Raw genomic sequence first — 22,560 nt, 5'->3', positions numbered from 1 at the left:
GATGTCCAACCCCTCCCACCTGAGACAACTGCACCTGAGTGAAAACTGGGGCCTGCAGGATTTAGGAGTGAAGAAGTTGTGTGATTTTCTGGGGAGTCCGGGCTGTAGACTGGAGACTCTGAGGTCAGTTCACTCTCTTACTGTTGTAGATCTTATATCTTAAACCCACAGCTGAACCTAATTTACTATATCTTCACACTTATCTTGAATCCATTTGTTTTAAATGAATTAATTACATTTTAAATTCTGATTGTTTCATATCATCATTTCCCATTTAATCAACAGACTGAGAATTATTATATATTTCTGCTGATAATTTTCCAAAGTATTCCAAAAATCATCTGTAATTTGGCATTAAACAGTTTTTGTTCAGTTTAATTTGTGAAGTTTAGTTTTGGACATCCTGAGCTGATCTGAAGGATAGAGACAGGACCAAGCAAGAGCGTTTTACTAGATCAGTACTGAATATTTAAAGTATGATCCATTTCAATCATGAATTAGGCCGATGGATTCCTTACAACCGGGAATTAACTTTGCCACAATCCAAGCTATATGCTTGTGGCTGAACCAGTGGTTTGGACCAATTAGTGTCTCATGAGGGAGGATCGACTGGCAGCTATGGGCGTGTCTTAGGTGTGACGACAGTGAGAAGTGTTAGCCCATGATAGATGGTGATAGACAGATGGTTCGTCCAATAAACTACGTGTTTTGTTTCTTTATTCAGGTTGATGAACTGCAGTTTGTCAGAAATCAGCTGTTCTTCTCTGGCCTCAGCTCTGAAGTCCAACCCCTCCCATCTGAGAGAACTTCAGCTGAGTCTCAACAATGCAGGATTCAGGAGTGAAGGAGCTGCGTGGTTTTCTGAAGAATCCAGACTGTAGACTGGAGATTCTGAGGTCAGTAAAGGGGTGGAGTCAGTCCATGCAGCTTTCATCAGGGTTTATCAACAGGGTGTCTGAACCTGTTCTACGTAAGCTGCTTGGATAAACTCCTGGAGCGTGGGGTGATAATTGAAGATGAAATGGATTCTGCTGGAGCACTAAGCAGGGCAGACAAAGCTCAAGTGGTGATCGACACGGTACGAATAAAAGGATCACAAGCCAGTGCAGCTCTGATTGCTGCTCTCTGTGAGGTAGATTCATGCCTTTCAACAGAACTGAACTTAATGTGAAGCAGAAACACTGTCTGTCAGGGTGTTTTTGCCAGCACATCTTTAATTCTTATACTTTTGTCGAAACCTTAAAACTCTCAAAACATGAGCGTGTAATGGGGTTGGGGGTGGGGCAAATGATTAAAGCTTACGAGAAGATCAAATGTGGAGTTGATTTTTTGTGCGTTGAAATGCAAAATCACAGAAGTAATGGGTGGAAGATGTTCATTATCTCAAAGAGGAAACTCAGGCTATGTGCACACTAATATGTTTTCATATTAAAACGAAAACATCTCCATCAGTAGTAACACCTGAAAACAGCTACAAACATAACCATTCACCTACACTGGGCATGCATGTGCTGGTATAAACAGGGAGAAGACTGTCTACTCTGTAGCTGCTTAGTTGCACAAAATACTATGAACAAGAAACAGTAATGGCAGTTGTAGCATTAAAATGCAGAACAGTTGCAGTAGCAAAGACAACAAGCAAAGTGACAAAGTGACAACAAAGTGAGACGGCATATTTAGTAATAAATAATAAACAGGACATAGTATGATGAACAGCAGCAACTATTTCTCTATTTTTACTAACACACACCCGTCACAAGCGGTTCTCTATTCTGAAGTAGCATCTGAGACCGGACCGCCATGAAACTCCTCACCTGGATTTACAAACACAATAATGCAGAAGCTTTTACAAAACATTTTACTGTGTTGTAAGTATATTATCAACAACATGTGAAATATCAGATTTAATGTCACTGCTGAATAATTCCACAGACGAGCTGCTAGAGTTAACAACCCTCTTATTTTATCAGTGTCTTTCTGCTAAACCAAACTCCAGCAGATAAAACATCATATCATGTATTTTTCAATGCAGTTCATGAAAAGTAAAAACATAATATAACTCTCTGTGTTAACAAGCCAGAAAGTGAAATCCTTGAAAATGTTTCTCACCAAACAAGCCCACATCAAAGAAGAAGCAGTGATGACATCTTTTGTGATGTGAAGTGAAAATGGTTCAGTCAATGAATTTGAACTGATGTGCAATAAACTACTCAACTTCCCTGTTTAGTTGCTGTGACTGAAAAACAAGTCAACTTCCTATGATGCAAGGCTACAGAGCAGGTCCAAATAAAGAAATTATACATTTACAGTCTAAATAATGAGAAATAACATGAGACCTATTTGACTTGACTGCTTTAAACTGAGGATCGCTTGTTTATACCATGTGTCTATACTATGTGTGTTAATATCGGTCTTAATTAATTTTTATCCCAGACTAAAAAAAGAAAATCTCTTAAAAAGATTAGTATTGGAGTGTATATATTCAAATCCATAACCAATGTCTTTATCTTCAGTTTTCAGTCATTAAAATACATATGAATGAAGAAAATGGGTCGTAGAATACATAGAAAACTGAGATAATATTTGACAACGCCTTGTCAACTGTAAATGTTGAGCAGAGATGTTTCTGGTGTCACTGAGAGTAGTTCCCTATTCAGAGCCAGGGGTTAGGTCACATAGACAAACATTTGGTAACTGACATAAAAATAGGAAGTGAAAATTACATTTTCATGTGTGGACTCCAGTGACTTATTCAACATTAACCAAAAAGATACCGTATAAATAAAAATGAAGGTACATTAAAACTTAATCATTATTGATCTGAAGAAAATAAATCTGCAACGGAAGCTCAAACAATTTGAACCCTTTTATTTGGCCACTGTTCTTCCTTTATTGATGTAAGCCTGCTCAAATTAAAGCCGAGGTTTGGTACTTTAATGTAGTATCCATTACTTTATTTCAAATTGAAGATACTGACACTGAGAGCCTGAAGAACAATGCCTAACTGTCTAAATACAGCATGGACTATATGTCATTCCTCTCTTTATAAAAAGCAATACATATTCACAACTTATTATGTATGAAAATATTAAATATTGGAATAAACAAACAAATATAATATCATTTTTAAAACTCTGCTACACGTAAAAATAGAGAGTTGTTGTGGTGGCACTACCTGCTTTGGCTACCTGCAAAATAAACTAATAATAGAATGATGGAATTACAACTAATTTAAACATATTTCTAACTGGTAAAAAAAAACATGCATGTAGACAGACTCGAGATTTCCTGTAAATGGAGAGGGGAGGAGCAACATAGACCATGTGATCCAGGTGCATGAGAACTAGGGAGGGAACACTGAAGATGTTCAGTCAGTTAGTTCAGACTCCATGTTGAGTGAACAGCGCAGAAGAAGGAAAACTAGAGGCTGAGGCAGGTGAGTGTTAAAACAACATTATTGTTATTTTACTGTCAAAGTCTGAGTCAGTTTTCTCCCTTTGGACTGTGAAGGGAAGAAGAGTCAGAATTAACTTTTGACCATAAAAAGACACTGAAACAAAAGGAGAAAATAATGTCTGAGTGGTTCTTCCTGTTCTCTCAGTCGGACTCAACAGTTTCACACTACATTGTGATGGGCTGAATAATACACATTAAACTTACAACTAACTTGAGAAAACTGACCAGATGTGTGTGTTACTTGCTGTTCTCTCAGTCTTGTGTGTAGTTCCTGTGTTTGTGAGCTGACAGTAAGAATTAGTGGTTTAACTCCGACACTGAATGAAGTCCAGAGGATGAGTGATTGTGTAGAAGAAGAGGGGGACGGAGAAGAGTCTTCACAATCCATTTCTTTGAACATTGACCGGTCCATAGATCATCCTCCAGCACTCAGTAAGGAATCTGGACCTTCAACTACAAGGTAAGAGAACTTGTACATTTGCTTAACTTAATATTTTTGCACAGCATTTTTTGTCTGTGATTTTGGGAGTTGACAGTAGAGAGATTATACAAAATGAGAACAGAGAGAGATAAGGAATGACATACAAAAAAGATCCTGACTTGATGTTGTTGCAGTGCATGTTGTGGCTCTTGGTTTTAGGTCTGTGCCCATGTCTCCTTAATGTGAGAATTTCTTGATAAAAAAACTTTCATTAAAGCATAATGTTGAAAATCTGTGACATCAATCACAGACTCACGCCTGTCAGTTACATTGTTCAGACTTGTTGTTTAGGTTCCTCATCTGATATAGAAGCTGCTCTCATATGTTTGACATGTTTTCACTTGTGTGGTATTTGTTTCCTCAAAATCAATGATTCAGTAACAAAGTATATCAGTTCATTGTAAAGATATGTAGATTAAGATTTATGTGTGCATGTACTAAACAGCTCTATGAAGCACACAACTACACCCATTAATTTTTATGTTTTTGAAAGATGATAAAACAGGCAAAACCATAACCCTATTTGAATGGCAAGTAATTCTCTTATTACAACTCCATACATAACATTCACTAAATGGCCAGTGAGTCAATGGCTATCCAATTATCTAGGGTTAGGCTTAGTTAAAATATTTTTGTTAGAATAATGAAAGATTTGAAAGAGCTTTTAATCTAAAAAGACATATGTTCATGTCCACAGAGGGAGAATTAGGAGTGATGTCTCTGTGGAGGAGCAGCTGTCCTGCTGTGCTCTGTGTCAGTACATCCTGAAGGATCCAGTCTCTACCAGCTGTGGACACTGGTTCTGCAGACAGTGCATCACCTCATACTGGGACCAGTCTGGTTCTTCAGGAGACTCCTCCTGTCCCCAGTGTGGACAAAGACCCAGAACAAGACCTGGACTGCAGACAGCCAGTCAGACCAGCACTGAACAAAGTGAGACTGAACATCTGTATGATGATGTCATCATTTCTGAAACCAGGACCTGTTGTTTTATACAGAGTCATTTGTTACATCACACAGCATCGACCTTTAAGATGATTATAAATACCACAACATTAAAATCTTTTCTCTCTTTGTCTTTAGTTTTTCTGTAGCTGATGAAAATAATCATCAGATTCTCAGATTGTCTTTCTTCAGTCTGACGTTGTCTCTTCTCTTTCAGCAGATAGTGGTCTGCAGGAGGTTTTACAACAACATAAGATCAGTCTGAGGAGCAGATGTGAACATGTGACTGAAGGAACTGATGGAACAGGAAGTGGAACCCTCCTCAACAGGATCTACACTGAGCTCTACATCACAGAGGGACAGAGTGAAGAGGTTAATACCCAACATGAGGTGAGGCAGCTGGAGACAACTTCCAAGATGGAGACCCTCCATGACGCTCCAATCAGGTGCCACGACATCTTTAAAGCATCACCTGAGCAACAGAGAGAAGACATCTTTAAAGTCTCACCTGACCAGCAGAGACCCATCAGAGTGGTTCTGACCAACGGCGTCGCTGGCGTTGGAAAAACCTTCTCAGTGCAGAAGTTCTCTCTGGACTGGGCAGAGGGCTTGGAGAACCAAGATGTCAGTCTGCTGGTTCTGCTTTCGTTCAGGGAGCTGAACCTGATCAGAGATCAGCAGTACAGTCTTCTCAGGCTGCTCCATGTTTTCCATCCAACATTACAGAAGGTCACAGCAGAGCAGCTCGCTGTCTGTAAAGTTCTGTTCATCTTTGACGGCCTGGATGAAAGCAGACTGTCACTGGATTTCAACAACAGGGAGGTTGTGTCTGATGTCACACAGGAGTCATCAGTCAACGAGCTGCTGACAAACCTCATCAGGGGGAATCTGCTTCCCTCGGCTCTCGTCTGGATAACTTCCAGACCTGCGGCGGCCAATCAGATCCCTCCTACATGTGTGGACAGGGTAACAGAAGTACGAGGCTTCACTGACGCCCAGAAGGAGGAGTACTTCAGGAGGAGATCCAGTGATGAAGAGCTGTCCAGCAGAATCATCTCACACATCAAGACGTCCAGGAGCCTCCACATCATGTGTCAAGTCCCAGTCTTCTGCTGGATCACTGCTACAGTTCTGGAGCACATGTTGACCACAGACCAGAGAGGAGAGCTGCCCCAGACCCTGACTGACCTGTATTCACACTTCCTGCTGGTTCAGACACAGAGGAAGAAGAACAAGTACCATGAGGGACACAAGGAAAAGAAGAAGAAAAAACACAAGAAACAGCTGACGCAGGCTGACAGGGAAGTTCTTCTGAAGCTGGGGAGGCTGGCGTTTGAACATCTGGAGAAAGGAAACATCATGTTCTACCAAGAAGACCTGGAGCAGTGTGGTCTTGATGTCACAGAGGCCTCGGTGTACTCAGGACTTTGTACTGAGATCTTCAGAAGAGAGAGTGTGATCTTCCAGAAAACAGTCTACTGCTTTGTTCATCTGAGCATTCAGGAGTTTCTGGCTGCAGTCTACATGTTCCACTGTTACACCAACAGGAACACTGAGGTCCTGGAGAACTTCCTGGGAAAAGACTATAAACACTGGAACTCAAACCCAGAGTCTCTTTTCAGTAGGATTTCTAAGATTTTTGGAACAAATGATAGCCATGACCCTTTTCTGGATGTCTTCCTGAGGGGAGCTATGGAGAAATCACTTGAAAGCAGAAATGGTCACCTGGACCTGTTTGTTCGCTTCCTTCATGGCCTCTCTCTGGAGTCCAACCAGAGACTCTTAGGAGGTCTGCTGGGTCAGACAGAGAACAGTCCAGAAACCATCCAGAAAGCCATCACCAACCTGAAGAAGATGAGCACTGATGATATCTCTCCTGACAGAAGCATCAACATCTTCCACTGTCTGATGGAGATGAAGGATCACTCAGTTCATCAGGAGATCCAAGAGTTCCTGAAGTCAGAGAACATACCAGAGGAGAGACTCTCTGAGATCCACTGCTCAGCTCTGGCCTACATGATGCAGATGTCAGAGGAGGTTCTGGATGAGTTGGACCTGAAGGAGTACAACACATCAGTGGAGGGACTACAGAGACTGATTCCAGCTGTGAGGAACTGCAGGAAGGCTCGGTGAGTCCAGACAAGATCATGAACATGATCAGAGTAGATTAGTAGTTAAGTTCAAATATACACATTAAACTTAATCATTCAGAAAATAGTGTTCGACTTGTTCATTGATTACTTGTTTATTCAATTGCTTGTCAAAATTCTTGACAGTTGCTGTTGTTACTGGTGTGCTCAAAGTAAGATCTGTATAATTTTCCAGAGAAAATCTCTGATCTTGTAGACAACTGCATCTCTCCCTGCATTTCCTGTCTATCTCCACTATGCTATCCAATAAAGGCATAAAATGACCAAAAAAATAAATTAAAAAATGTCTGCAGGTATAAGAGAGTGATTAGAATTATTGTTGTATGTCAGAGACAGTGAGAGATGAGACTGTTTTGCCATCAAATGCTTCAAGTAAATACAAAGTTTGTTCATAATGACATTTGTAATGTGTCATGACAGACTTCCTGGTTGTGGACTCTCAGAGACTCACTGTAAAGTTGTGGCCTCGGCTCTTAAGTCTAACCCCTCCCATCTGAGAGAACTGAACCTGAATGGAAACGAGCTGCAGGATTCAGGAGTTAAGCAGCTGTGTGCTGGACTGGAGAGTCCCAACTGTAGACTGGAGATTCTGAGGTCAGTTCACTGACTGGACCTTTTATCGTTTTTTGTATACATTTAATTCAAATACTTGACTGTAATTTTTAAAGTGCAAATCTGAAGAAATTGTAATTTTTTAAAGAAATATTCCATCTTTCCAAATGGGTGAAAAATTGTATGAAAGACTTGCTTTTTAACTTACAATCAATCAATCAGACTTCATTTGTCTAGCATCTTTTGTACTGGTTAGTGTTATTCAGAATGCTTTAGAAACCACTGACAAGCTGATAATGTACCAATAAAATATAATATTAATAAGATCAAAATAACAATAACAAAATATAACATAACATGGTACATAAAAACATTTAAATTCAAGGAGATTAGGGCAAAATTCAGATTCTTTTTCTGCGTAAAATTACACATTTTAAGTTCAATTTAAACTAATACAAGGCTTCAACAGTCTAAGTTTCACATATCAAGTTTAGTATCTTTGCGTTTTCCAGTGTTTACTTGCTGAGGTATTGTGGTGACATTTGGATGTCTGTAGAAGGGTGACATTATGATGACCAACAAAAAAAGAATGACAAAGTCACTCTTCTAGTTTTAAAAGCTCATTGATTAGGAAATATCTGATTGGATTATAGATTATTTGCTTTGTTTTTTATATCTGCAGAGGAGGTTATATTTTCACTTACGTCGGTTTGTTGTTTTGTCAGCAGGATTATGCAATCACGAATGTCTGTGACTGACGGCATGTACAGCCTGCAGTATTGCCATCTTAACATGCTTCAACATGTTTTATTCTTTATTCAGATTGGGTGCCTGCAGGTTGTCAGAGATCAGCTGTGCTTCTCTGACCTTAGCACAGAAGTCAAACCCCTCCCATCTGAAAGAACTGCAGCTGAGTAGAAACAAGCTGCAGGACTCAGGAGTGAAGGAGCTGTGTGGTTTTCTGGAGAGTCCAGACTGTAGACTGGAGACTCTGGGGTAATTAATGTTTTGATTGTTACTATTGTAGATCTTATATGTTAAATTTACCATTGAACCCAATATATAAATACATAACCTACATTCATAAAATGATTAATGTCTTTGGTCCACATATTCTTTTTGATATAGTACTGAATGTACTCACAAAAGACTGTTGCTGTATTCCATAAAATGGAAATATTGTCGATGTCTTCAGCTGAATTTTGCTCTCATTCTACATTTGGTATATTTGGAAACTGAGTAGAAAATGAGATAAATTTCTGTGGATTTTTTCTACTTGTGTTTGGTTGCACAATATGAGTTTGTATAGATGGAGCTATTGGTGGAGCTGCTAGATTTTAATAGTTGAAGTCTCTATGTCTTTGCTGAAGCAGTAGCATGTTGTCATTAATATTAATAACAGCTCTTTGTCACTTTTTGCATCCTGTTGGTTCAGTTGTTTGGAGTTTCCATTTTCTCAACTTCCACTTTCTAAACCGTCTTCAGTTCTGAACAGATGATGAAACACTGAATGTTTTCAAGCAGGAACTTTGTCTACTAAAGTTACATGTTTCATTCTTTACTCAGACTGTGGTCCTGTAGTTTGTCAGAGATCAGCTGTTCTTCTCTGGCTTCAGCTCTGAAGTCCAACCCCTCCCACCTAAGACACCTGGATCTGAGCTACAACAAGCTGCAGGATTCAGGAGTGAAGGAACTGTGTGGTTTTCTGGAGAATCAAGACAGTAGACTGGAGAGTCTGGGGTAATATCACTGATTGTTGATATCGATTATCAATATTGATTGATTAATATTTTACTTTGTTGTTTACATGAATAGTTGTGTGAAATCTGTGGTGACATTAGAATGATGTCTGTTGAAGGCTGACATTATGATGAGCCACAGTAACAGAGGGACAAAGTCACTCTGCTCATTCTAGAGAAAAGCTCATTGATTAGGACATATCTGATTGGATTACCAATTATTTTTATCTACATGATTTATTTTCTTATTCAGATTGATGGACTGCAGATTGTCAGAGATCAGCTGTGCTTCTTTGACCTCAGCTTTGAAGTCCAACCCCTCCCATCTAAGAGAGCTGCACCTGAGTGAAAACAAGCTGCAGGATTCAGGAGTGAAGCTACTGAGTGGTTTTCTGGAGAGTTCAGATTGCAGACTTGAGACTCTGGGGTTAGTTCAATGATTACTACAATTATACATCTTATATGTTTAATTTACCATTTAACCCAATTTATTTACATAATTTGTGAAGGCCCTGGTCAAACTTTTATGTTTTGCCAGGAAACAGGAAGTGGTTTGTAACTCAACAATATATGGTCAAATCAGCCCCGAACTTAACATTGTATGAATGTTGTGCTGACATTTAGATGATGTCTATAGAAGGCTGACATTATGATGACCCACAATAACACAAGGATAAAGTCACTCTTACACAGAAGTTCATTGATTAGGACATATCTGATTGGTTTCCTACCACAGTTCAAAGACATGCAAGTTAGGTTAATTGGTGACTCTAAACTGCCACATAAGTGGGTGTGACCTGTTTTATTCTTTACTCAGATTGTGGTCCTGCAGTTTGTCAGAGATCAGCTGTGTTTCTCTGGCCTCAGCTCTTAAGTCCAACCCTTCCCATCTGAGAGAACTGGACTTGAGTGGAAACAAGCTGAAGATTTCAGGAGTGAAGCTCCTGTGTGATTTTCTGGAGAGTCCAGACTGTAGCCTGGAGACTCTGAGGTCAGTAGAGGGTTGGAGTCAGCCCACTGATCTGGAATTATCACTGTTGGGTTTAATAAGATAACTCAAACAAAACCTGATAATTTTCAAATCACTTTGTCCCTGTTGTGGTTGTGTTTTTCTCTACAGGGTAAACAACAGGGTGATTAAAGCTTCCAGAGACAAAACCTGTGAGTACTGAAGTAGTGTCTGGCAATGCTAGTGCTCTAGCAACAGGTGTCAGCCAATAAGAAAAGAGGCAGTCAGGGGAGCCTGAGTAAATTTCACTGAATAAAAGCAACTACAAACAGCTAGCATATCAATATCATAAACTAAGTTGACTTGGACGTGTTTACTCAGGTTGTTACACAGCCAAGGGGAAAACTAGGATCATCCAAGAGTTAAGTGATGACAGGAAGCTTTGAGCCGCTGCTGTTGGACTCTGTTCCCATTCTCTGACTCAGATCTGATTGAGAGAGGAACAGTAAAGACTGATTTCTGATTATCTTCTATGTCTCTTCTCCTCCCATCAGGTGAGTCTGATGCCAAACTGGACCCAAACACAGCAGAGACAAAGCTGCATGTGTCTGTGGATGACACAAAGCTGATGAAGGTGAGAACGACCACTGTATCTTGATATTCTGGACAACTGTCAGGGCTTAACACACAGCAGGCAATAGAAACCAAATATCTTAAGATGTCAATAAATATTTCCCTTTGGATCGGTTGTTGTTTGTTGTTGAGTTTGAGGTCACGATGCTTGATCAAACTGAACGACTTAACAATCAACAATCTTGCTTTCGAATGGTTGCATTTTTGGCAAATATTGGTCCTGTTCCTGTAGTTTGACCAGTTCTCCAGTCAAACACAGCTGTTGTCAAAATAACTGGTTTAAACTGAAGTGAGCTTGTTTTAAAATTACTGCAGTATTTCTTTCTTTCTTAGTATGGAAATCTTTTTTACTATTCCCTCCACCACCAGCTCAGCAAGCAAACTCTTTCCTGGGAAAGCACAAAAAATTAACTTCATACAAAAAAATAGTCTGATCCTGGAAAATATCCACTTGATTTGTGGATCACTGCATAATGCTGAGCCAGTTTATGACTTCAACAAACACATTTCTAGCTACTAGTTACTGTTCACTTTTACATTTTGTGGCATCAACTACCTTCTCACAGTTGGAGCTAGAATCAACCTCTTTAGATATTCTTGAACAGATTCGTGCCATTATCTTTTTCATGACTTCTATACTTTAATGAATTATTCAACTTCTTTAGTCAGTTATTCAATATCTTTGTTACCTTTTGAGATGTATCATAATCCACAGATTATAGAATAGGTTGCTTCAAACCACTCTCACATCCATTGTAAATAATTACAATGGCACCTTATACTTGTGTTGCACTATCAGTCCTCTCAGACTACATTTTATCTGTAATCTACACATTGTGTTTCAGTTCAGTTTGGACTGTGTGAGAATATGTTTCCCTTATTGAACACAGATGGATATTTCTAGTAAAACTTATGTTCCTTTCTGAATCCCAGCCTCCATCAAGCTTCACACCTGAACTGCAAACTGAATCTGCACAAGTCTCCTACAGGTAATCATATAAAAAGAAATCCCAAAGTTTTAAAAAGTAAAAAATATGAGTTTGAAAAATGTTACCTTTTGAAAAAATGTGAAAATAATTTGAAAATGACAAAATGAAGACAATTATAATTGGTCATTTGTTTTTGTCACACCTGTGAACGCTCTTGTAATTCTACTGAGAAAACCTGAAGAAGCCACAGGTGAAACACATAGTTCACCCTCAATAAAAGTCACAGTGAAGTCAACTCGTGTTTGGTGGTTAAGTTTTATTTTCACTTTATATGTATTCACTTAAACAGCAAATGCAGCAACAGTACAGATCAAACATGCCCTGACTTACTGTGTGGTATGCTTTGGTACATGTGCTAGTTTTGTTTTCCTGCAGTTAACTTCCCTCTTCCTTTGATCTCTCAGGGCTCATGAAGTGATTCATGAATCTGATTTAGGATGAGCACAATTTGTTGCCCAAGTTAAAACCTTTTCATCTCATGTTCCCTGTGGTCATTTGGTCTTCGGTGTCCTACAGGTTCAGGTGTCCTGGTCCAGGTGGGTTCCAGTGTACTTTAACTAGACTGGTGTTTGTTATGGATCAGGAGGCTGAGCTGCTTTACAGGACTATCCAATGGGATGAGAGTCTCCTCCAAACAGCTGGCAAGACTGCTGCAGGTCCGCTGTTCAATATCCAGTGCCATGAGGATGCTGTCTGTGAGCTCCATCTCCCACACTGTGTAACAAAGCATGGTAAGAAAATAGTTATGCTTTGTTAAAGCAATGATCAGACATTGTTAGTTTTATTTAATTTCCACGTAGTTAATTAATTATTAACTGTACAGAACTGTGGGGAGCAATGACATTAAATTACCTAGAAGCACATGGATCACATGAGTCTACTGTAGCAATGTCACAAGAACTGACACTTCTTATACTGGTACCAAGTTGCCATAAAACGTAGGTACTAGATGCCTTTCATCTGAGGGTGACATCAAACGCAGAGAGAAGAACGCAAGCACAGTAAACAATAACAACATGTTAATGCAACAGCAAGTGAAGGTGCAGCAACAGGTCTACTGGGACTTGACAAGACAAAATGCACAATGATAGCACAGCTGGATACAAAATACACCAGTCTTACCAAAAACATGGCAAGACTGGTATAAGTAGATATTTTGCATTTGACTCAGATTATCAGGGATATGTTATAGACACAAATTATAGCCACTATGCAAACAGTGCCACAGAGCATTTCAAATGAGGAAACACCTCCAACTTACAATGAGGCTGATATCAGTAAAGCAGCTATTGAATACCTGTTTTCACAGATTTGCAACCTGAAGGCCTGCTGTCTGTCGTTCACATCAGTGATGATGGAATCAGCATCCTCGAACCACTTGAGATCACAGACACTCATGTGATCGTCAAAGTTCCTCATCTCTCTGCCTTTGGCCTTGTCTGGGCTTTGGAGATTTTTGGGAGGTTATGGAACAACATAAAACCAATTACTGGCGAAGTTCTGCTGTTCCTCCGACCACCGGATAGTGGGCTTGAAGTTCTCGATGTTTTTCTCCTGCCAAGCAACATCCCTCTGCCAGAGGTAAAGATATGTGTCATATGTGCATAGCAACCACATAAACTTCTATCAAAACTTCTCATGCTGGGACTCTCTGAAACTGAACATCTGAACTGTAAACCCTCAGATTGCTCTTTGGATTTTAGGTTTTCTTCTGGGTTCTCTGTCAGTATTCATTTCTGTCTGCCAGTGTCATTTGTGATATTTCCACCAGGTGGTGTAAAAGGTGAACTAAATTAGTCCAAATTAAATATACTCAATAGATTTTATTGAGCACAGTAAAGAATAGATTTTAAGATTTTGATATCTTTAAAACTTTGGCCAACATTTGTTGTTTTTAAAAGTACTCAAACATATTGACTTGAATCTTTAAGCAGTAACACCATAACAAAAATGTCCTGTTGCTGAAGGTTGCCGCCCAACAAGGAGATGCTGAATACATCAAAATCTCCTCCGACTGTAAACTGATTACTGGTCAAAGTTACATTATTCACTGTGAACCCGAGGAGTTAGAAATACAGCCTGAGGTGAGTAAAGTCTCATACACTTCTAATGGTTATTAAAAGAGCCATTTTGTAAGTTTTGCTGTAGCTATATAGCCAGCATTAGCATTAACGACTGTTACACTTATCAGTCCAGAAGAAATGTTGCTAGTTCAGCGTCAAACTTCATTCCTTTACTTGCCAAGAGCTGTCTCCAGTGGTTGAAGGCACTCTGTTTCTATTTCTAGCACTACTTTCCTTCTACTGAAGTTAGCATGCTAATCAGGTAGCCCCATCTGTCACATTCCAATACTGAGTCACTGCAGTGTCCAAATTACAGTATAGTAATATAATATAAATATAGTCTGGGTTGAATGTCAAAAACAACAACTCCTTTTTGTCCCCTGGTTTATAGCATGCAGAGTTTCGCTCAAAGTATGGGCCAAATTTCTTTCCAACATTTGAGGTTTTCCTGACTACAAACCCAAAGAAAGTGACTTTGACGGTCGAAGACGAAGAGAGGACAGAAGTTTGGAAACGCAATGTTCCTCTACCAGGTAAAAGCTTCACCCTCCTGAAGCAGCACTGCACCTGATGCCAGAGTTTAGATCCTTCTGACAGAATAGAATCTCCATATGTAAATATATTATGCATATCCAGGCACCTTTACATTGTCTCGATATCCATCATTCTTAATTTAGGCGACATGTCATCTGCAGCCATGTTTTCACCACATTATTGCTCCATTAATTGAACAAAAACCTCTACTAAAGCCTCTGGATTTTAAGTTTCTGTGTTCCCTATATTCACACAGCATCCTGGGACTTCTGGGATGAACTTTGAGGGGGTTTACATTTAAGAAATTGGTGAAAAGTCTCAGGAATTTTAAAAGTGGGAGGACTTTTAGGTCATAGAGATGCTTCAGCTCATGTGGAATGGTTTCACTGATATGGCAGCTTTTTGGAATCAAATCTCTGACCCCTTCACTTCATCCAGTATACACTTTAAGTGGACATTAGGTCGGCCTTGGTGAGTGTGGATGCAGAAAGTAGAATTTGCACTTAAAAGCTTCTTTACACTTCTTTTGCCTGGTTTCTTTTCAGGTCCAAGAAGGGAACATGTTCAGAGGAGTGTCCCTGCAGAGGACAGCCTCCCAGCAGAAGACAGCCTCCCAACAGAGGACAGACTGCTCCTGGTTCGGACAAAGTTTATTAACAGAGTGTCTGAAGCTGTTCTAAACCAGCTTCTGGATAAACTTCTTGAGCGCGGTGTTGTAAATGATGATGAAATGCAGTCAGCCAGAACAAAAATCAGAGCAGAAAAAGCACGAGATGTGATCGACACTGTGCGAAGAAAGGGAACTGAAGCCAGCTCAGTTCTGATTGCTGCTCTCTGTGAGGTGGATCCATGCCTTTCCAGAGTGCTCACATTGAGATGAAGCAAAAGCCAGAAACTGTGAAGTGATAGGAGGAATTTCTGTTTTACAGTCTCACATTACTTATTATAATCTTTAAATGACAAGATTTGTTGACAAAGTCTGTAAGTGTACTTTGATTCTTATAGTGATTCACTGAAGTTTGGGAAAAAAGGGCTTACACTGTGATCCAACAAAAATTGAAATCACTCCATATTTACTATTAAGTGCACTTTATTTATTGTCTACCTTTTTATGCATGTGGTTAAATGTGTGTGTATATATTTTCGTAAAAATTCCAGAATGTTAGTAAAAGCAGCATCCAACGTGTGCACTACTGAAGATGTGGTAAAGAAGTCTGGTCTTGGTCTCAGCCACATTAACTGAGTTTTACATTCATCTTATGTGATTAGGTTTACTATGTGCATCACCCCGATTAATTATCTTGATCTGGGATAATTAGGCGTGGTCTACATCAATTGGTCTACAAAAATAACACAGTGGTAAAGAAAACACAGCAGTAAAGAAAATTAAAATATCACTTACTGTTTGTAGATGTATTTGAAATAAGTTATTGCACCAAAATAGATCCATGCTGATTAAACAGACAGACATATGAACGGCCATGTTGGATCGATGACAGATGAGAGATCGAGGAGAGAGGGCCAAGCAGGCAACCATACTGGATGGATGGACAGACAGGCACAGCGGCAAAGAAAATAAAAATATCACTTACTGTTTGTAGATGTACTTGAAATAATTGACTGCACCAAAATGGATCCATGCTGATTAGATAGATGGACAGACTGCCATGCTAGACGGACCGACAGCCATGCTGAACGAACGGTTAGCCACGTTTGACGGACAGATGGCTAGGCACAGCAAAGGTAACGCAGTAATAAAGAAAATAAAAATGACACTTACTTTTTGTAGCTCTACCTGAAAGAAAAAAGGTTATTGCACCAAAACTGATCCAGTGGCTATTACAAGGCTCCTTCAATGCACAACAGACAACAGGCTGAGTAAATAGAAAGATGAGGGAGATACGCTATAGCGATAGGGGGGGGGGGGGGGGGTTGATAGGCACGGTGGCTGAGACGAGGCACATTAATGGCACAGTGGCCAAGCAAAAACAGCACAGCATTAAAGAAAATCAAAATAACACTTACTCTTTGTAGATCTCTTGTGTAGATTTGTTAGTAGAATCTGAAAGAAAAAAACAACTTAGTCTGAGTCAAGTCTCAAGCCTCTGTTTCCAACTTGATGGGTCCTGTTTTGTGGCACTGCCACAATTTCCTGACCTTGAAATTAGCTGTGATATTTTTAAGTTCAGAGCAACACAGTGTGCAGGAGAGGAACAGAGGAACAGACTTCTCAAAACCACTTGAGTACATCAGCCTTCCTATATTTATAAATTAATTAGGGATGCTAACATTGTCATCCACTCATACATATCATGAACACATAGTGTATAATGATAAATCTGCTGGCTCTGATTTGAGAAGTTCTGTGACAGAGTGGAGAGCCATTACACAATTGTCTGTTGTGTTCACCTTTATGAAAGGGATAATTCGGGTTATTTGACATGGGTTTGTATGAGGTAGTTATGCACAGTCAGTGTTACCTGCACTAGATTCAGATCAGCACGTTGCCAGTTACAAGAGCCAATAAATAAATAACAGAAAGAATATTTATCACTGAACCAGACTGTGATTCACACTTTTAAAAATGTCCTGGTGAACACAAAGAAAATAAAACAAAATACCCATTGATATAACTCAGTTATAGTCCCATTTCTCTACAGCACTTCTTAGAGCTAATTTGAAAAACTCAAAATATTATCTGTATTGACTGCTGTTGGACAGTCCAGAACGCTGTTAGCAGCCACTTGTTTTCAAGGTCCAAGGTGAGTGGTGTGATGGAGGAGCCCAAACCAAAGTTCTGTCCATGTGCGTGTGTCTAAAATCGGGTTCTCTGGCTCATGCAGCGGCAGGTCCAGAGCACCGCTACTGCGACAGCTAGTGTGGTAGCATCTAAAGCACAGAAATCCACAAACACTGATAAACTTCCAATATTTTAACTATAAATGACCAGTTATCTGATAGCATCCATACTCACTCAAAAACAAAATGGCTCGTACACGCACAGGCAGTCTCTTCTCCTCCAAATTAGCACGGGTGATGGCCGACTAGCATTAGCGGCGTTTAGTGAAGTTAAGGGCCGAAAACAGCTCCAAAACACGATTCACTCTCCCGTTTTAACGTGGTTACAACCCAATATAAAACCCCCGATCGTGACTTGATGAACAGCAGTAATATAACAGTTTGTACTGAACTTAAAACCAGTTAAACAGCTCCGTTTTCAGCCGTTTCTACCGTTGTCCGTCTGTCCCGCGGTCTTTTTAGACCCGCCCCCTCCGAGAACCCGTTTGCTTAGGATACTCATCTCTGATTGGCTAATGGCGAATCGACATCTGGGGAGCCAATAAACAAAAGGAGTAAGAAAAAAAAGACCTGAGAGATTAAAGGGCTACTCAAAACATGGGACATTTTAGGTTCTCAAACTATACTGTACATTTCTCCATATGAATGTAAAAGTTATTACGCACTGATCATTTCATTGAGAGAGATTCTATCCGTAAAGACACTACAACAACACCTGCACAGCTAGATCAATGAAAAGATGAAGTCCTCCACCACAGTTATTGCCTGACTCAACAAAGAAATCGATGTCTAATTTGAAAATAAGGAAACACTATTGAGCATATTTGTAGAATGCTATGCATATGGAGATTTGTATTTTTTTTCTACCTAGGGACACCGTTGAGAGGGTCATTAGTTTTGAATACAGCTTATGTTATTCATATTTTTTCATGTTATTCATACAGCTTAGTGTTACAGGTACATGTAAACAGGGAGGGAACAGCAAAACATTAAACTGAACGTTTTCAGTCAGGCAGCAGTGTTACTACAGAATTATCGGGATCACTGTTAAACATCAACTTTACTTTATGTTATCTCTTTTGGATGATTTTCATACCTTAATTGAATTTAGCTGCATTTTGAAGTTGAATTACAACTGCAAAGAGAAATTATTTTTATTGAAGTGAAGAGATCATTTTACATACAGCCTAAATGATGAGTTTCAAATGTCAGGTTCACTGTAGATTGTTTATTTGATTAAAACTACAACGAGCAGGTGTTTCAATAAATTAACATTTCAACATTTCTGGCAGTGGCCGTCAGCATCTGCCGTTAGGAAACCGTTGGAACACAGGCGAAATAAACCATCAGTCACTTTCCGATCTCGGCGTGTCATTCAAGGTTTGCCAGTCAGGGCTATATAATATCAATAATAATATTAGATTAACAATAGTAAATAGTATATGTAGTCCACTCCAGTCCTCTGAAGATCATGACAAGTCGCCTGGTCCAACATGGCGGCGACGTTGACGTACGCTCAGTTGCAAGGTATTTGAAAACGACCGGTTTGGACAACAAAACTGTAGCCTGAGAATAAACCCCCGACTCAAAGGATGTCAACTGCACTAAAAAGTGCACAAAGAAGAAGAACAATTTCAGTTTATTTTTCGCTTCACGTGTGCGCGCTCCCGCGAGGGGCGGGTAAAACTCGGCAAAGCTCTGCAGGAACAAGAGGGAAGTGTGGATCGGGTGTGGATCGAGACGTCGGAGAAGTGAAGATTTGTCCGGTCAGAAGAAGCTGGTGAGTTGTTTCCACGTTACCTCCACCACGTTTCATGTTAAACAGACCGAGCTGTGAGCGCGTGGAGAGGCGGACAGACCGAAAACAGACGCAGGAAGTGCAGTGGAGACAGGCTGCTCAGAGATCCAGGAAAAGTGGGCGTTTGTTTATAACTGTGGCACAAGTCTACATACACACCTGCAGCTTTGCTGTCTGAGTTGCGTCTTTGCTCTTTGTAACTGTTGTGTGGATTTGAACAGTTTGATAATTTATCTATTTGCAAGGATTTGTAAGGATTTCCAGCCACTCAGTTATATCATTAATACTGCTCATAAGCACAGAGTATAGAAACTGCCAATATATACCTAGTTCACAGTTTATAATTTTAAGCTCTGTGTAACAGTCCTATAGAAGCTCTGTCCACACTTAAAACATATGTGAGACAGTGTAGTAACTTAGATTGAGCTTAAAGAACTTAAAATACCGCATTCATGTCATTTCTAATAATTTTTATTATATTAAATATTCTGATAATGACATAAGATTTCGATGTGTTGTGTTTACACTTTGTGCTTTACCGAACATTTCCTTCAAATATTAGTGATGGAGAAACTTGGCAGCCAAAAGATTCATGACTCTGAGCCTTATTTCACAGTGTTTGCTATAGTGACACACAGTGGTAGATATGAGGAGTGGACTAAGAGTCCTAGATATAGAATAAAATGATCACTATCATTGTAATGAGGCTGTTGACAGTAAAACAGATGTTGAATGTGTTTGTGTTTTCACAGCCTTTGCCTTGTGTAGGAGATGGCGTTTTTATGGAGGTGGTTGAACAACTTGATGCAAGTTCGTGGCCAAGTTTTGTTGTTCCTCAAACCACCAAACCCAAAAACACAGAGCCAAATACTGAATGTGTTTCTCCTGCCAAACAACGTCCCTCTGGAAGAGGTAAAGAATAATGAAATGTTACAGCTTCACGTTCAGTCCAAACTCATCAATATCTATCAGATATCGTGATACATATCCAATGAGCAGTTAGTCACTTGATAAAATGGGATTTTCTTTTTTTTATGACTGCGCTGGCGACAGCCCGAGCCAGAGGCATATTGGTTTAGGGTTGTCCGTCCCATTCTCATGGACACGATACCTCAGTAACACCTTGACAGAACTTCTTCAAATTTGGTACAAACATTCACTCAAGGATGAACTGATTAGATTTTGGGTGTCAAAGGTCAAGATGACCTCACAAAACATGATTTTGGCCTTGTGAATGCAATATCTCAAGAATTCCTCAAGGGAATCCCTTCAAATCTAGCGCCAATTTTCATTTGGACTCAAGGACGAACTGATTGGATTTTGGTGGCTAAAAGTCAAAGTTCAAGGTCACAGTGACCTAAAAAAAAAAAGCAGTTTTGGCCTTGTGAATGCAATATCTTGGAAACTATTCAGGGGACTCTGTTTACATTTGGCAGCGATGTACTGATTACATTTTCGTGGTCAAAGGTTGAGGTCAGTGTGACCTCCCAAAACAGTTTTTAGCCATTAGGTTACTCAAGGCTTCACACAGCAATTATGACAAAATTTCACATAAATGGTTGAGGATGAATGAGGATGAACCCTCTGATTAAAATGTTCTGATTGTTCTTAAGGTGAAAGTAAAACAAATGCATTCTGTGTTCATCGAAACGTCTTCTGGATGCAGACTCATCAATCAGCAAAGTTACAGTGTTCACTGTCCGGAGGCCTATGAAATCCAGCCTCATGTGAGTATTTCAAATGAATCATACTGGCACAATTCATTTTACATGATTTAGTTTATTTTGGATACTGTTGAGATACTGACACTGGTGTTACTGGTTCTCAGATAGCAGAGTGCAACTTGGATTATGGACCAAATTACCATCCAACTTTTGAGATCTTCCTGCCTGCAAACATAGAAGAGGTGACTATAACGCTCCAAGACCCAAGAAATGCAGATGTCTGGAACCGTCGTGTTAAGCTGACTGGTTAAGCCTTCATGCACCTGCACCATGACTCCACCAGAAAGTAGAACAGAAAATAACAGAATATAGTAATAGTTATTGATTGATCCGTGGTGCACTTGTTCTTGTTCTGCCTTAGATTATCTTCATTATGGATGGGAATCGAGAACCAGTTCCAAATTGTCCAAGCCATTGGAATTGTATGCCCCCCAAGCTTATCAACTCCTGGTAGGAATTGGCAAGCACAAGTGAAATAGTACAAAGAAACTAAGGAAAATCAAAGGCCAAAACTGGGCTCCAAGACTGTGCCGGACTGACTGTAGCATTATATCCCCATGCAGACTGTTTTGTAACAGCAGGCACACTAACAATTATGCAAACTTATGTCATGTAACTATTACCATCTGAGTTCATGCCTCATCAGCATGTTATGAGTGTTGGTAGTCATGTAAGGGAGGAAAAACTGACATGATTATTGGTTTAGAATATAATCCTTCTAGGAAATCTGTGTTGTATTGGATTGTTCTTATGGGAAAAATAATATTTGGAATTAAAAACAGCCATAACCCATTCCAGTCTGGTCCTATGTGAAGGAAACAGCAGCCGAGAGAAGCAGTCTTACCTGCAGTTCAGGAGTTGCAGGTAAACTTGATTAAGCCACTGCCTAGGAATGCAGTTCTGTCAGGGTTCTGAGTGAAAATAAACCAAGTGCTCCTTGCTCCTCCCCTTAACGACCCACCCCCACCTCTACGCCAAAGCGGTGACAGAAAGTTGAAACTGAAAAAATAGTGACAGTGCCAATAAAACCTTTTCCAATACAACTTTTTCAATGCCGTTTCCTCTTTCAGCTCAGGTTTTGTTTTCAATGCCAAATTTTATTTTCAATGTCAAAATGTTACTGTCACTGTTCTAGCCCCTTATGTTCTCCAGACACAAGTCTGTACCTCTCCATCTGTGGGATTGTCCTGATAGAATCTGCCACCACATAAGAACTGGGACATAAAGTATCTGGTACACACTTGTGTGTGAGTGCTCGAGGCAACTCAGTTTGCTTGTATTCTGTGTTGGCACAAATAAATCTACATGAATGGAACTTCACTCAGTCTCTGCAACTTTGTCCATGAACTCTACTGCATTGAGAAGAGTCACTCAGTGAGGGTGTTGTACCTCACTGTTCTGCATTTAGTGAGTGCTGTTAGAAATTTGGTTAGATTAAAGTTTAATTCAGGGAAAGAGAAAATCCACCACACAGTTAAAAAGCTACAAATAGAGACTAGCAGGTGAACCTGAACACCTCAAGTTTCCCCTGATGTTTATGCTGTTTTTTACAACAGTTTCAATGGCTATGTACACATTCTGTGCTTTAATGTGATGCTGTTCTCGCATCATTCAACCATGTAGTTTTCAGAGGCTAGCTGTTGTTTCTGATACTACTTTATTGTGTATGATTTCTCTCAATCCCTGGGCTTTAAGAGATAATTTGAAGTACAAGGCCTTATTTTTATTTGAAAAAAAATGTAAAACTT

The 22,560-nt window shown here is 39.7% G+C and overlaps 1 protein-coding gene and 1 long non-coding RNA gene across 2 annotated transcripts; both read left to right on the top strand.

The window, feature by feature from the left end:
• The first annotated feature begins 3,765 nt into the window (after window positions 1–3,765).
• LOC111237422 (NLR family CARD domain-containing protein 3-like) lies at window positions 3,766–16,304 on the top strand. Its single transcript, XM_022766512.1, has 16 exons — window positions 3,766–3,916; window positions 4,635–4,870; window positions 5,100–7,011; window positions 7,453–7,626; window positions 8,407–8,580; window positions 9,151–9,324; window positions 9,577–9,750; window positions 10,141–10,314; window positions 10,444–10,484; window positions 10,827–10,906; window positions 11,839–11,894; window positions 12,411–12,625; window positions 13,204–13,475; window positions 13,862–13,978; window positions 14,349–14,490; window positions 15,037–16,304. Exons 1-16 carry the CDS (start codon window positions 3,792–3,794, stop codon window positions 15,369–15,371), a joined length of 4,401 nt encoding a protein of 1,466 aa, XP_022622233.1. The 5' UTR covers window positions 3,766–3,791; the 3' UTR covers window positions 15,372–16,304.
• A 2,266-nt stretch (window positions 16,305–18,570) lies between these two features.
• Window positions 18,571–22,127, top strand: LOC111237394. The gene is made up of 4 exons (XR_002665766.1): window positions 18,571–19,070; window positions 19,841–20,000; window positions 20,702–20,815; window positions 20,917–22,127. It is a non-coding gene; the product is annotated as an uncharacterized LOC111237394 (long non-coding RNA).
• Window positions 22,128–22,560: the final 433 nt, after the last annotated feature.

This window comes from Seriola dumerili, unplaced genomic scaffold, assembly GCF_002260705.1.
Source record: "Seriola dumerili isolate Sdu_G_001 unplaced genomic scaffold, Sdu_1.0 BDQW01000859.1, whole genome shotgun sequence".
In the NCBI taxonomy this organism is placed as follows: domain Eukaryota; kingdom Metazoa; phylum Chordata; class Actinopteri; order Carangiformes; family Carangidae; genus Seriola; species Seriola dumerili.
Note: the sequence above shows the minus strand (reverse complement) of the source record. Positions and strands in the feature narration are given on the sequence as shown.

Excerpts from the sequence above, each read along its gene's own strand:
- LOC111237422 (XM_022766512.1), top strand. The coding sequence starts at position 3,792 with ATGAGTGATTGTGTAGAAGAAGAGGGGGACGGAGAAGAGTCTTCACAA. Across the intron at positions 4,871-5,099 it reads TCAGACCAGCACTGAACAAA|CAGATAGTGGTCTGCAGGAG; the intron begins GTGAGACTGAAC and ends CTTCTCTTTCAG. Across the intron at positions 10,907-11,838 it reads ATGACACAAAGCTGATGAAG|CCTCCATCAAGCTTCACACC; the intron begins GTGAGAACGACC and ends TCTGAATCCCAG.